This window comes from Myotis daubentonii, chromosome 9 (genome assembly GCF_963259705.1).
Source record: "Myotis daubentonii chromosome 9, mMyoDau2.1, whole genome shotgun sequence".
In the NCBI taxonomy this organism is placed as follows: domain Eukaryota; kingdom Metazoa; phylum Chordata; class Mammalia; order Chiroptera; family Vespertilionidae; genus Myotis; species Myotis daubentonii.
The window spans coordinates 56,610,451-56,626,094 of NC_081848.1; the positions used below are offsets into that span (position 1 = coordinate 56,610,451).

General features: G+C 40.2%; 1 protein-coding gene across 3 annotated transcripts in view; it reads left to right on the forward strand.

Moving 5' to 3' along the window:
• Positions 1–3,355: 3,355 nt before the first annotated feature.
• Positions 3,356–15,644, forward strand: part of ZDHHC13 (zinc finger DHHC-type palmitoyltransferase 13) — a 42,561-nt gene continuing 30,272 nt past the window's right edge. Inside the window, exons 1-4 of one of the 3 annotated variants that reach the window (XM_059709122.1) lie at positions 3,405–3,499; positions 4,309–4,379; positions 10,751–10,896; positions 14,425–14,547. In XM_059709122.1, the coding sequence (XP_059565105.1) occupies positions 4,350–4,379; positions 10,751–10,896; positions 14,425–14,547 (299 nt within the window). In that variant the 5' untranslated portion in view covers positions 3,405–3,499; positions 4,309–4,349. Of the gene's footprint in view, positions 3,500–4,308; positions 4,380–10,750; positions 10,897–14,424; positions 14,548–15,644 lie in introns of all 3 variants that reach the window. The other 2 variants (XM_059709123.1, XM_059709125.1) reach the window with 2 other exon arrangements.

Here is a 15,644-nt window from a genome sequence, read left to right on the forward strand (position 1 = left end):
TCGAGATGGATGTGCACCAGGAGCCCATGGCCAAGTAGAGGAAAGAAGACCTACCCAAGAAGACAAGGCTGACTCTAAGAGGTCGGTATTTGTGAGCCTCTTTGATTAAATTATGTCACTTGCTGCTGGACAGTAAGCCCCAGGAAGCCAGGGAATAGGTGTTTTTGTCTTGCTCAGTATTAAATCCCCAGTGCTGAATGGTGTTTGGTACATAGTAGGAACTCAATACTATACATTTGCAGAATTAGGAAAATCATGTCATTGAAAAGAGATTTTTTTTTTTTTTTAAATAGTGCTATGGGGATTGGAGAGGTAGAGCTTAGTCTCTGCTGGGGAAGTTACATGATGGAAGCTGAGCGGGACATTCCAGGTTAGTGTTTTTGCTGCTGCTCGCAGCCCCATAACGAAACTGTCACAGAGAGGGAAAATGATTTGCCCAGGGTAACACAGTGTTATGGCCTACATTTTGCACTCCCAAAGTCATATGTTGAAACCTTAATACCCAGTACCTCAGAATATGACTATATTTGGAAGTAGGCTCTTTAAAGAGGTAAGTTAAAATGAGGTCTTATGGGAGGGCCCTAATCCATTATGACTTATCTTCTATAAAAGCCTAATATGCTAAGTGTCCGACTGTTCGGTGGACTGCTAGACCAGTTGCTATGATGCACACTGAACACCAGGGGGCAGACAATCCAACCAGTATGTTAGCTTGCTGCTGGGGTCTGGCTGATAGGGACTGGGCAAGATGGGCTGGGCACGCCTTGGAGCCAACCTCCCATGGCCCCTAATGGCCTCTAAAATATTTCTTCTAATTGATTTCCTTTCAATGAGCATGAATTCGTGCACTGGGCCTCCAGTGTGTATGTATGTGTGTGTGTGTGTGTGTGTGTGTGTGTGTGTGTATACACACACAAACATAATGCAAAACCTCCCCTTGGGAGTTCGACTGGGAGATCGGGAGTTCAATCGCTCACTATGACATGTGTTGACCACCAGGGGACAATGAGGAACGAAGGAAGGCCCTGGCCAGCAGTTGTAAGGAAGGCCCTGATTGGCCCTGATCGCTGGCCAGGTGTAGGGACACTACCTGTTCATGAATTTCTCGCACCAGGCCTCTAGTGGTCTTATAAGAAGAGATTAGGACACAGATACCATGCACAAAAGGACGATCATGTGAAGACACAGAGAAAAGATGGACATCTACAAGCCAAGGAAAGAGGCCCCAGAAGAAACCACCCTGTGGAGACATGATCTTGGACTTCTAGATTCCAGAATTGTGAGAAAATAAATTTCTGTTGTGAGCCACCCCGTCTGTGGTACTTTGTTATGGCAAAGTTAAGTGAAGGCAAAGTTAGGACAAGAAGATAGGTCTGCTGAATCTATATCTTAAACTCTTTGTATGACACCACTTGGCTGGTCCACTCAGTGCTCTCCCCCACATCCACTCATGTTGGGGATGGTGGCGATGATGATAAGAGCTAACCCATACAGTATAGTGCTTATCATATATTAGGAACCCTTCTGAGTCCAGATGAGAAACGGAAGCACAAAGAAATTGAGCAACTTGCCCAAGAGCATACAGATACTTTGTGTTGGAGCTGGGATTCAGGCTCACACAGTCTTCTCCAGGAACATGCTTCCATGTATCATGCTATTCTACTGTGGCATGTCTACAAGCCAAAGGCATTTTCAAAGATGAGAGGTAATGCTGGCACTTCAGGCCTCACTGGGTTTGATTTCATATAGCCATTAGTTATGCATATCCTTATCCCAATCTGAAGTAGCTCAGTGGAGGCATAAAAGAAGCAGAGGGAAGTGTTAGGACTTACTTGTCCCAGAACCTTCTGATCTGTTAGGATATTAATGCGCAAGCATTGAAATAGCAGATATCAAGCCTCCCTCAAGTTCAAAAACATCTTCTAATTCAGTCCTTGAAAATGAAATAACCAAACCACTTTAGTCAAAGCACTTTGCATTAAGAAAACTGGGTTTGAATCTTCTCTCACCGTTTATCAGCTGAGTGACTTGGGGGTTTATGATATCAGTCTGAACCTCAGTTGTTTTCTTCTGGGAGATGGGAAAAATAACACTCATCTTACAGATTAGACATAATGTATGTGAAAACACTGTCATGGGTGCCAATGCATAGAAAGTGATCAATAAACAGTGTTCTTATTAGCTAAGCAAAATGGCCATACCAAAGACTCTCTCTTCTGTGAAGCCTTGCCTTATCCTAGCTTGACCAAATTAATTGCTTGCTCCTCTGGCTCTTCCAGAAGTTGCCTGCACTTCCATTTGTCACTCAATTTGTCCTTCCTTGTATCATAGAAGTTGATGACACACCTATCCATGTGCTCCTCCACTCAATAAAATTATACTGAGCATTTTCCATATCCCTGGGCTGTGATGGGCCCTGGGAATTCAGAGATGGGTACCAATGGTTCCCACCCTAAAAGGGCATGATGATGGGCTTTGGGGACAACTCATGGTTGGTGTGCCCACTAGGCAGGGGTGTTATAATAAAAACAATAACACATTTTAACAATTTTATTTATTATAGTATTTATCATGGGAAAAACCAGCACTTTGTTAGATTTCTAGACATTTATATTGTGATTTAGTATTGCTTTTATAGAATAAAAGAATCATAACACGTTCAGTTTTTCCCCCAATTTAACTCCTAAAGGTCTTAATCTAGTTTAGCCTAGCAACAAATATTTGAAAGAATAATGACAACGATTGTGTTAGTGGCGGGCTAGAAAAGCTCCGGTTTTCTGGGGACTGAGTGGGAGAGCCCCACTGCACCACTAGAGCTCCCCAAGGTCAGGGACCAAGGCTTAGCCTATCTTCATAGCTGTCCTTTGAGCTGAACAGATCTTAGAAGCCAGCTCCTTCAGTGCAGACATTAAAGAGGCGTGGGGAGTGCAGGTGGCGGCCTCTAGCCCAATCCTCCTGTAGCCTGAGCTGTGGAATTCATCTATTTTCCGTGTTGTATGAAGAAAACAGAACCCCAGATGGTGGGAGCGACTTGCCGAAGGTCGCAGAAGCAGAGAGTGGCAAATGTTGTCAGTTAACATTTGTTGATTCCTTATTAGATTCAGACATTGGCGGGGGACGGGGGCAGCGGGCTTTACAGGACGGGGCAGGCGGGGCGGGGACTCAGGCTGTGCGGGAGCTGGGATTCAAGTTCCGAATGCGGTCTTGACCTAGGGCTGGAACTTCACCGCGGACTGGGGCGGGGCCTCCAGCTCCCGGTTCCCCACTCGCCTTCCCGGTGGCAGGAAAGTCCCGCCCCCAGGCGAGAGGAGAGCAGGGATTGGCTTTCCCGAGGCCGACTGACGGGGACAGGCGTGAGCGGGGCTGCGGCGGAGGCGGGGCCGCGAGCAGGAAGTGGGATACGGAGGCTCGCGGCGCGCTGGCCAGCGGGTTGCATCCGCCACTTCGCGGCGTCCCTACAGTCACTGGGGCGATGGAGGGGCCGGGCCTAGGCTCGCAGGTGAGTGCGGCCGGGGATGGCTGACCCGGGGGCCTCGCGAGGCGCGGCGCGGCGGCTGCGGGGAGGCGAGGGCGTGGGTTGAGGAAGCTCCCCGCGGGGCCTGGAAACCCCGAGAACGATGCTGGCGTTTCTCCGAGGAGACCGGGAGGAGGAGGCCTGGACAGAGGATTGAGCGCCTTCGCCAAGCCTCCAGCCTCCTCGCTCGGGCCACAGCACCCCCGGGGACCGGTACTCCCCCGGTGCCTGGCCGGGACCGCTGTGGGGCCTGGGAGGGGAGGGTGGCTGTTCCTGGGAGAGGTGTCAGGTGACACACCTGAGTTGGACCCGCCGGTCTTGACCTTGGGCCGGAGTCAGTGCGGTTCTGTTGATTTCCCTTTTGGCGGAGGCGCCGGGGCACCCGCCTTCGCACCACCCAGCCCTGCTGCAGCTCTGGTTCCCACACCCCTGCTTACTCCTTGGAAGAGGCCGGGCTGCTCGTCTAGGCTGGAGAGAGGGGGCTGGGAGCGGAGGTGCGGGGATAGCTGCCTGCAGAACCCAAAGGACTCTCTAATGTGGAGGTATTACCAGCAGCCAGATGTAGTTCCAGAGAACAGAACGGGCCGCTGGGGGGCGTTACAGGAGGTACATGTTCGCTCCAAGAGAACAAGATTTTTTGTCCTTTTTTTGGAAAAAAAAAAAATGGCTCTTTCCCAATGCATATTGTAGCTGGTCACAATATGTTGAATAAATGAAGCGTACCCAGATTCAGCCAACTTTTAGTGAGTGTTGAGCATGTGCCAAGTGCCTTTAAATGCATTATTTTATTCCAGAATGGACGCATCCTTGAGAAGATGGCAATCTCTAGATACAGATGAGAACACTGACGCTGTCTCCAGTTGGAGTGAGTTAGGCAGTGGATTTTCTGTTGCCAGCAGGGTCCCAGCAGTGTTGGATGATTGGATTACTTGGCTTCTCAAAGAAGTCCAATCTAGAGAGCGTTTCTCATGCTCCCCCTGCCCCTTCCTTCTTCCAACAGTCTGATGTAGCTTTACGTGAGGAATAAGACCTGGAGAGTTGTCAAGGCGTTCTTAGTAGGTGTTCTTGGATTTTGACAGGCAAAAATAAAAAAGGTTCGCACGCAGACTGGATTTTCCAAAAGAGTGTAGAATATTCACATGGGAGCTATGTCTCACCCCCCCCCTCCCCCCCACCCCCGCCCCCCAGAGTTTCAAGGAAAAGGTGAGAGGAGTAACCATCATATCTTAATTACTGCCACTCATTTACAAAAGCCTTTAAAGGGCTAAAAGTCCACTCCCTCTTGCTGAAGGGAAGGCAGCCCTGCCCCAGTTCTGTGAGAGATGGAAGGAGAGAGTGATTCAGAGGTTGAAATTAATGGGGCAAGGTAGAGATATCATTGTTGTTAATAATAATTGCTACTAAGTGTTTCCATAGTTGTGTAAAGATCTTACCTACATATGGTACTTTACAGTTTGCCAAATATTCCCCCATTCTTGACCTTCACTGTGACGCTGTGAGGTGGGGAGGGATCCTGATTCTAGTTTTAGAGATTAGGCCTGAGGCTTAAAATATGGACGTCATCTGTGAAAAGTCTAATAGCCGTTAAGTAACAGAGCCAAGACTTCATTTGTTCTACTGGGAGTTAGGTACTGTTACAGGTGCAGAGATAAATCAGAACAATACAGACAAAAACACTCCTGCTTTGGTTGAATTTGGTTCTGGTTCCACCTTGAGAACTGATGTTTTTTTGGGGGCAGAATTTGCCAGTACAATTTGCATGCCTTGTTTTATTGTGCTTTGGCTTCGTCGTGCTTCGCAGACACTGCTTTTTTACAAATTGAAGGTAAGGCCCTTCACCAGCAAAAAGATTACGACCCGTTGAAGGCTCAGATGGTGGTTAGCATTTGTTAGCAATAAGGAGTTTTTAAATTAAGGTATGCACATTGTTTTTGTAGACGTAATGCCATTGCACACTTAATAGACTACACTATAGTGTGAACATAGCTTTTATAGGCACTGGGAAACCAAAAAATGTGTGTGACTCGCTTTATTGAGATACTCACTTTATTGCAGGGGTCTGGAACTGAACCCCCAGTATCTCCAAGCTAGGCCTGTACCATCTGGCTCCCAGTTTCCTCTCTGACCTCATTTTTTATTACTTTCTTGCTTGCTCAATTAACCCCGGCCATACTGGCCTCAAGGCCTTGGTACTTACTATTTGCTCTATCTGGAATACTCTTTCCTCATACCCGCATGGCTTATTTCCACACCTCATTAAGGTCTTGACACAAATGTCACCTCCGTGTGGCAAGCCCTCCCCAGTATCACCACTACCAGCAACATTCCCTAGTTACCTTCCTTGCTTTTATCTCTTCTCAGCACTTAATACCATTTAACATACTTACTTGTCTTGTTTGTTGTCTCTTTCCCTCCACTGAATTAAGGGCTTTGAGGACAGAGATGTTTATCTGTTGTGTTCACTGCTGTGCACCTCGCGCTAGTGGGTACTCTGTAAATAATTGTCCAGTGAATGAACTTGGAAATTGAACTCTTGGTACTTCTGTTAATGTCTTGAGAAATTTTAAAGGTTATCAGTCAGATCTCTCTTTTTGTTTTATTTGATAATCTTGCAGAACAGTGACCCTCATCAGAGTTTGCATACGGTTTTGTAGATTTTGGGTTTCTCTAAAATTAATGCCTATTGTAACTTTAAATGTATTTATTTACTATTTAGTAAAATGATTTGATTTGTGATATCTCATGGAAATATCATATGATCCCTTATATCTTAAAGATGTTCCTGTGACCTATTGCTGTGTAACAAGTCATCCTAAACCATAGTGGTGTAAACCAGCTATTGCCACCCTCATGGACTCTGTCAGGAATTTGGACATGGCATTGCAGGAATGGTTTGTTTCTGCTGCACCGTATCTGGGGCCTCTGCTAGAAAGACTCGTGAACTGGGATGACTCAGCATCTAGGGCTGGTGTTGTCTTCACTCACATGTCTGGCAGTTGATGCTGACTTTCAGCAGGGTCACCTACGTGTGGCTGGGCCTCCGCACAGCATGGTGGCCGGGTTCCAAGAGTGAGCATCTCAGGAGACAGGAGGAAGCTGCCGGTTTCTAAGGCCTGGGAATCACTTCTGAGAATTTAGTAGTGGAGTGTCACTGAGCTTCCTCTGTGAGGAAGGACATGGAACCTCTCCTCCTGATGGAGAAGTATCAAAGAAGTTGGGGGCTTTGCTATAAAAATCACCACAGATGTGATTTTCATAATATCTTGTTATCCCCATGAAGGAGAGTAGTCAGCTAGCTACGCTCCTTTTTGTAAATCTTGTCTGTTGTGTTCACTGCCATATCCTGCATCTAGAACAGTACCTGGCACATACTAGGCATTCAGTTAATATCTGATGAATGAATGAATGAATGGATTGTAGTAGGAATTGTGTCTTACTCGATTACCTAGTTACCTAGTTACTTAGTACTGTGATTGGTAGGTAGTAGGTATTCTTTACATTTCCCTGAATGAATGATTAATGAATACTCAGTAATTTGCTGGCTTCCTGAGAATTTGCTTCATCTGTTCTGTTACCTTAATATTGTAGGTAGCCATGTAGCAGTTAAGCTTCCACTGCAAAAGGATGTTTGTTTGTGTGGTGAAGTCTTTACCAGTGCACATGTCATTAATGACTCTTGTAACAGTTCCTCTTACCATACAACGTGGAGTTGGAAAGAACTTTATAGCTATATGACCTGCTCCTTCCATTTTACAAATGTAGAAGCTGAAGCCAAAAATGGGGTAATTAGCCACCATCATACAAGCCAACATGAAATCTGAGACTTTGACCTTGTTCTCAAGGAGTTTACATTTTCAATGTAGTAAAAACGAAACAACTAGAGAATACCATAAAAATAATTTTTTGATAACTAGAGAGTAATCTCTAAGAAGGATTTCGTATCATGACATAAACTGCTTTAATCTTTGTGATGGGAATATATGGTTGTTTTCCTTAAACATCTTTATGGGACTGTCTCTCGTTAGTTAACCTCCCCCAAAGCAGGTCATCTCCTTTCTCACCTGTAGCTCTTGTGGAAAATTTTGGGAAGGAGCAAATCTAGAGCAAAGGAGATAACTTAGAGCTGTCGTCTCTAAACTTTTTTGATCATGCACTGCTATCAGTAAAACAATTTTGAACTTGTACCCCTAGAATAAAACACTATTATAATGTGAAAAGTAGGATCCAAAATTTTCATTTTTGTAAAATATCACTAATTTTGAGCTGAATGGAGTGATGAATGGAGCTTGCACTGCAAGCTGGCTGGGAGCTCAGGGATCCAGCTGCACAGTACAGATCATCCAGGCGCTGACTGCAATTTATCATCACTTGTTGGCAATGGATAACTCTAACCCCTATGCGATGGGGATGATTCTCTGTTATATGGTTGTCTGGGACTTAAACAGTTCAGCACCCCTCTATTTGATGTACATGGGGGCTTGGGACAGGGGTCAGTCACCAAATTCATATTGTCATGGAGCATGTTGTTGTAAGATTTGACAATATATTTCTAAACTATATTCATTCATTAATAGGTCAACATATACACATGGTAAGGTTTTTAAATTAAGGATAGTAAATATAAATTTGCTTCAAATCACCCTTTTTGGTAATTTTGAATATTTTTGGAGGGAAGCTGGCATTTTGTTTAGATTGTCTTTGTTTTTACTTTGTGTGACTAATGAAGATTACCTGCTCTGAAGAGAAGTGTCAGCTCTGCAGTACTCTTGTTTGTGTGTACTTATGCTGTTATTATCTTAATTCATGGCCTCTTTATAGTTTAACTCACTTGCTCATTTTGGGAGGGCAACTTAGTGCTCAAATCAGTAAAGCTTAAAGAGGCCAAATTTATAAAATTTTGCATCTTTCTCTTAAAAATAAAGATCAAAGGCATTGTAATAGAATAGAAACTTTAACATTTTTCCCATTATCTAATGGGTCAGTGCATATACAGCCTTGTGTACACTTGCCTCACTTTGGAGACCATTGACTGAAAGCAGGCTTTGAGTTTATATAATCATTTTTAGGTTTTACTCTGATCTGGATTTAGGGTCCCTCCCCTCCCCCCCAAACAAAATGCTGTTCTCTAGTCTTTATCACCCATTTTTGCCATTTAATCACATATTGCCTTCCATATGTCTCTGATTTACCTGCACTATTAGACTTAAATTCCTGGAGGATAAATACCCATGTCTTCAGAGGGTGGGGGCCGTGTACATCATAAGTACACAATAATTAATTGTTGAATAAGTAAATAAATGCTCTTAATTGCCCATGTTCTTTACATTGACATGCGTAATCCTCCTTAAGTTCCTACATGAAAAATGAAGCTGATGTCCTTAATACCTTAAGACATTATTAGAGGAAACAAATTTGTATCTTTAGAATGAGTCAATTTTCTGTGATGAAAAATCTGTATATAAACAAAGGGTTAATCTTCCTAACATACAAATGGAAAAAGATACACAGTCTACTAGAAAAACAGTAGACTGTGAAAAGGCAGTCCACCAAAGAGAAATTATGAGAGCTAGTCAACATAACAAACAAACTACCAAAACTCCGATTAGCTATGAGGGGCACACAAATGAAAAACAAGGTGTCATATTTTAGCCATCAGATTGGCAAGAATGTACTGGATGTTAATTATATGATTATTTGTAGAAGTGAAGACTGAAATCAACCTACAGAACTAACAATAGGGAAGTGGTTGAATAAATGATGCTAGATCTATACAATTGAATAATATTCAACTATTACTGACCAGCATAGCTATACATAGTACATGGTTAAGTTAGACAAGCAAGTTGATGAATGCGATCCCATTGTTTTTAAAAAATACATATTAAGAAGAAAATGATAAAAGCATATATGTATATATACTGTATAATGTTAGATATGTTAGAGTATACAGTAGGTCCTCTGGTTATGTCGGAGATCCGTTCCTACGGTGCGACGTAAGGTGATTTTCTCTGTAAGTCGGAACCCACCTACATAAGCACCTACGTCACTCACATGGAGCACGTATACATCAGTAATGAAGTGAAACAGTAAAAAAAAGTTAAAAGAAAGATAACAATTCCTGACCTTTATTTGTGGTAAATAAATAATAAAAACATAAAGCACATATGTACATACGTCGAAATGATGGAACTTTTCTTTTTTTATAAATAAATGGGAGATGGTGACGTAACCACGAAACAACATACGTAACCTGAGGACTGCCTGTATACACAATGACAAAGGATACCCCAAATTAAATAATAGTATCTCTGGTAATGTAAGATTGGATTATTTGCAAGTCACATATCTAACAGAGAACTTTTGTCTAGAATATATAATATAAAGAACTCTCAAAACTTTAAGAAAACAAATAGCTCAGTTAAAAAATGGCAATTTTCTTAACTTTTGTCTGAAAAAGTGTATATTTCATCCCTGTTTTTGCAGAATATTTTTGCTGGTGTTTCCAGGCTTACAGTATTTTCCTTTAGCTCTTCAAAACTATTGTGCTTTTTTTTTTTTTTGTCTTCTGGCTTGTACTTACTGATGAGAAGTCTGAATTCATTCTTATCTTTGTTTTTGAACATAATGTGTCTTTTTCCTTAGGTTGCTCTTAAGATTATGTCCTTATTTATTTAGTGATTTGATTATGATATACCTTGCTATGAGAATTTGAGGTTTATTCTGCTTGATTTTTTTTTTTGTTTGAGCTTCTAGGAGCTGTGGGTTTGTAATTTTTCACTAAATTTGGCAGATTTGTGGCTATTGTTTAGTCAAATATTTTAAAATATCTCCCACTCTTCTTGTGGGACTCAAGCTATACATGTTCAAGAACTTGATTCATTAAGGATCTCTTTAGTGTGTATCTGCCACAACTCCCAAAACAGGCATGGCGGCCTTCCTATTTGTAATGTCAATAGCCATGACCTTCCACCTACTATAAGTATTAAGATCTATTTGTGTGCCTTTGCTTTGTCTTATGACAAAACATACACATAATTTGGAATTTTCTAATATTAAGCATCTAATCCTCGTGAAGAGAATTGAGATGAAAATCTTCCCTTGTATTCAACTCTAAGACTCAAAACATTTTAAATTTAATAACATAGATATTGGTGACAGTAGCAAATTCTTTATTATGTAATTGAATGTGACATTAATTCTCTTCCTGTGCTTTGTCAAATTACTCCTACTCTCCAGTGCAGGAATCACAGCCATGGCCCCCACCCTCCAGGATTTGGTCGACATGGAGTCTGTGCACATGAAAACAAAGAACTTGCCAAGGCAAGAGAAGCTCTTCCTCTTATAGAGGACTCTAGTAACTGTGACATTGTAAAAGCTACTCAGTAAGTCTTCCCAGTTCTTTGTTTTACCTTCATGTTCTGTTCAAGTGTAATAATGTATGTGCAGTTCATGGCATCCAGTGTATACCCAGCTCACTTCCTACTCCATTGCTAGTATGTTTGTTATAGCAGCATCAGACCACTTAGCGCAGTGCACCTTAGCTGTTTATTACCAGTCTGTCCCATTAGATTGTGAGCAGCTTCTTAGCAAAAGCATGTTTTTTTTTCATCTTTGTAGCCCCATGCTTTTGCACAGTTCCTGCCTTGTATCAGGTGCCCAGTAAATGCTTTTATTGTCTTCTGGCTTGAATGAATGAGTCATTTTAAGTGACACTAAAACTAGACCAGTGATGGCGAACCTATGATACACGTGTCAGAGGTGACACGCGAACTCATTTTTTTGGTTGATTTTTCTTTGTTAAATGGCATTTAAATATATAAAATAAATATCAAAAATATAAATCTTTGTTTTACTATGGTTGCAAATATCAAAAAATTTCTATATGTGACATGGCACCAGAGTTAAGTTAGGGTTTTTCAAAATGCTGACACGCTGAGCTCAAAAGGTTCGCCATCACTGAACTAGACTCTGAGTTTGAAACACAAATCTGAGTCTTTTAAAATGTACTACAACCAAAATATATAGGTGGGATGGAAAAATACCAGCTCACACCTTTATGGATATTTTAAACATTTATTTATTGAGTACTTTCTATGTACCTATTGTGTGCTAGAAGAAAGTCAGTAAAGTAGAATTAGGCTTCCTGACCACTTGAAACATATAGTGGGTTGTTTTGCTTGCACCAAAAATGAAATTATGTTTTGAAAGGACATCCTTAAGATCTCTAGATGTGGGTATTAAATCATTTCCAACATGTTTATCCTCATGAATCTCATTGATTATTAACATCCACCCATCTCTTGCCATTGAATATGTTTTGAAATATTTTGTCCATCAAGCTACATTGATTTAATACATTTTCTTAATAATCAAATATAAATCTGACTATTTGAGCTTCTAATCTGCATGAAAAGAACTAATGTTGCCACACTAACTTGATATAATTGTTGTCAAAAGCAAGGATGTTTGGTGATTAATTAGCCTGTTTGGCCTTAATGTAGACTAATACAGTGGGGCCTTGACTTACGAGTTTAATTCGTTCTGTGACGGAGCTCATAACTCAAATTACTTGTATGTCAAATCTTAAAGTGAACAAGTGAGACACGTGATGCTGGGCTGATGTTGTGGCGTTCACTGTGACATTCGCTGCGCCAACTAGCGGTGGGGTATCTGAAGCTGGCTCGTAACCCAAATTTTAGCTCGCAACTCAAAGCAAAAAATCGGCCGAGAGATGGCTCGTATCTCGAAAAACTCGTTAGTGGGGACACCCGTAAGTCAAGGCCCCACTGTATATAATTTATGTTAAAAAATAATTGACAGTTATTTAGATATTCTAAATATTTATATGAATTCTCGAGGCCCTGGGAACCACTACTTTACATGAATATTATTTGATATTGTTTATATTATTATATTTATATGAAGATGAGAATGTTCTTAAGATAAATATTAGCTTTAATTAGAATGGAAATATTTAAATGTTTCTCTGCTACTGGTAAATTTCTATAAGGTAAATGTGAAAAATTAGGCTATGCACACAGGAAATTAAAAACTCACATTTTAACCCTGCCAGTGTGGCCTCAGTGGTTGAACATCGACCTATGATCCAGGAAGTCACTGTTTGATTCCTGGTCAGGGCACATGCCTGGGTTGCGGGCTCGACCTCAGTCAATGATTTTCTCATATCATTGATGTTTCTATCTTGCTCTAACTCTCTGAAATAAAAATATATATATTTAAAAAATCTCACATTTTATATCATTCCTAAACTTTCCTTTGAGGTCTTAGACCTTCTTAAGTCATTGTGGGAAGATCTTTAGATAGATGTGGGAAGGCAAAAAAACCCCCACAAAAAACAAAAGCTAGCGTGTGTGTGTGTGTTTGTGTTTTCTAAACCACGAAAATCCTCATTAGTGTGTACTCTTATATTTCTCATGTAAAGGGACTATTTTTCCCCCAGTAAAATGTTAAAGTTGACATTTAAAAGATGAAAAATGTATGTATCATCAACAATTTACTTTTATTAATATTTTCATTTAGCATTGTAAGATAGTTATCTCTATCTTAAAAATGCCATAAAGACAGATAGATAGGGACACACACACATTTTGGTGAGGTAGAAATGATTTAATTTTACATCATGCTAAATGTGGTCTGTTGGGACTTAATATTTTTTGTTAAAAGAAATATTGCTAATGAATTATTTTAAAAGTTATTATGGTCTTAAAATATATACTTCTCTCCTGTTTCTCATTCTTATAGTCAATCAATTAAATAACTCTCTTAAACATTCCTCAGGTCCATCCCTCTCTTTAGGCTCTCATTGCCTCTCACCTGTATTTATTGCAAGAGCCTCTAAACTGGTCTTTCAGTCTCTGCTTCACCCTCTGCAAATTAGTTTCCATACTGCCACTAATGCGATCTTCCTTAAAACTCAAGAGTCTTAGAGCGTTCCTCTTTAAAGCTTGCAGTAGTTTCCCTTTGAACAATAGATGAATTACGAACTTCAAAGCATGGCATAGAAGGCCCAGGCAGTCTTTGTCTCTCCATTCTATCCTCATATTTTACCATTCTCTTCCATATGCTTTATCCTTCCTCAGTGTTAAATTGCTTATATTTCTCTGAACATCTGTGCAGTTTCACATCTCTGATTGTTGTACATGCTGTTCCCTCTGCCTGAAATGCCCTCCCTTCAGCCTACAAAACATAGTTTATAAACCATGGTTCATCCCCTTCAGAATGTCTGATTTCTTCCTTTGCCATACATACCTTATGCTATGTTTACATTTTATTGTTGAATTTATCCCATCCCAAATTTTAGTCTCTCTCCTTAATTGGGAGGTCATTGCATGGGCTTGGTTTTTTGATTCAAGAATTGAGATTATAGTCAGGAATCAGCACCATACATTCCTGGCATATAGTGGAGAATCTAATGAAACTTATTGAAGGAGGGCAAATGTGAATGTTAAAGTTTATTTAAGAAAATCAAGTTCTGCCCTGGCTGGTTTGGCTCACTGGATAGAGAGTCGGCCTGCGGAATCAAGGGGCCCAGGTTCGATTCCGGTCAGGGGCGTGTGCCTTGGTTGCGGGCACATCCCCAGTGGTGGGTGTGCAGGAGGCAGCTGATCGATGCTTCTCGTTCATTGATGTTTCTAGCTCTCTATCCCTCTCTTTCCTCTCTGTAAAAATTCAATAAAATATATTTAAAAAAAGAAAAAGAAAAAAAGAAAATCAAGTTCAACTCCAAATGGATGTTGTTTGGCTTTACAATATGGCCTCTTGATATGTATCTTTGTTAATGTATTTCTGTGTTGACTGAAAGATCAGATAAAACCTGGTAAAAGAAAGAAATTTTGATATTTGAAATTATTTTAATGGTATCAATTATGTCCTTTTTTTTCTTATTTGAGATACGGGATTTTTGAACGATGTAAAGAATTGGTAGAAGCAGGATATGATGTCAGGCAACCAGACAAAGAAAATGTGTCGCTTCTTCATTGGGCTGCTATTAACAACAGACTGGATCTTGTAAAGTAAGATGGGATATATGTGTATTAATTTTGTATTTATAATTCTAGACCTCTCCTTCGTTTGTGTTTTCTTCAAGTGCAACTTTTAATGTTGAAGCATCCATAGTCATTTATTGTAAATGAATACCTGAAACTGTGCCACACACATCAGTTATCCAAGCGTTGAAAAGGACCGTGGAGATCATCCAGTCCAGGGTTGTCATTGGCTCAAAAAGGAAAACTGAAGACAGGGACCCATTATAAAGATAAAGTTCAGGCAATGTAATTGAACATTGTTTTTTTTAAAAAAAGTGTAAGATAAACTTTCTCCAGATAGAACAGAAAGTTTCAGGTAGTATAGAAGAAACATTAAAATATTTTACATTGCTTAATAATGCCAGGGGGAATGAATGAATAGGGGAATAATTTAACCTTTTTTAAAAGCTAAATGTGCAATACATTTTTAAGGAGGCATATATTGGATTGTAGAAAATACTTTCTCTTCATAAAGCAATACTGCCTAACCATTATTTTTTATTTTATACCTTAGCATGTAAAATATATGTATGCATGTGAATTACATGTAATTTGTATTATATATTAAATTTTGGAGGTTTAAGAAAATAAAACTATACTAAAGTTTAAAATAAATACACATACAGATAAACCCCTCTTCTGTGAAAATAAACTGATGCGTTGTTTGATAATGATATGCGAAGCTCAACTTTGAGATAATGAGACTAATTCCTGTAAACCACAGAAGAAAATGTCTCTTTGCCTAACAGATTCACTTATTCAGTGTATCATATCTGTGTCTCCAAATAGAAAGCAAAACATTGAGAATGTCTAACTTTTCTAAAAGGATTTTGAATTATTTTTTACTATTTTTAAAATTCATTCCCAGATAGTAATTCTAATCTTAAGCTGTTTAAAGTGATATAATTTCACTTTTTCTTTCAATTTAAGTAGCATATCTGTGTGATCCTGAACCTTTTACATATAAACCTTTCAGAGTGTTGTGGTAATTAGAATATGCAGGGTAGTTATCACATGCTCAGTATGTAAGTTATAATGAATGCTCATGACACCAGGAGTAATTACTTATATGCTATGAATATTTC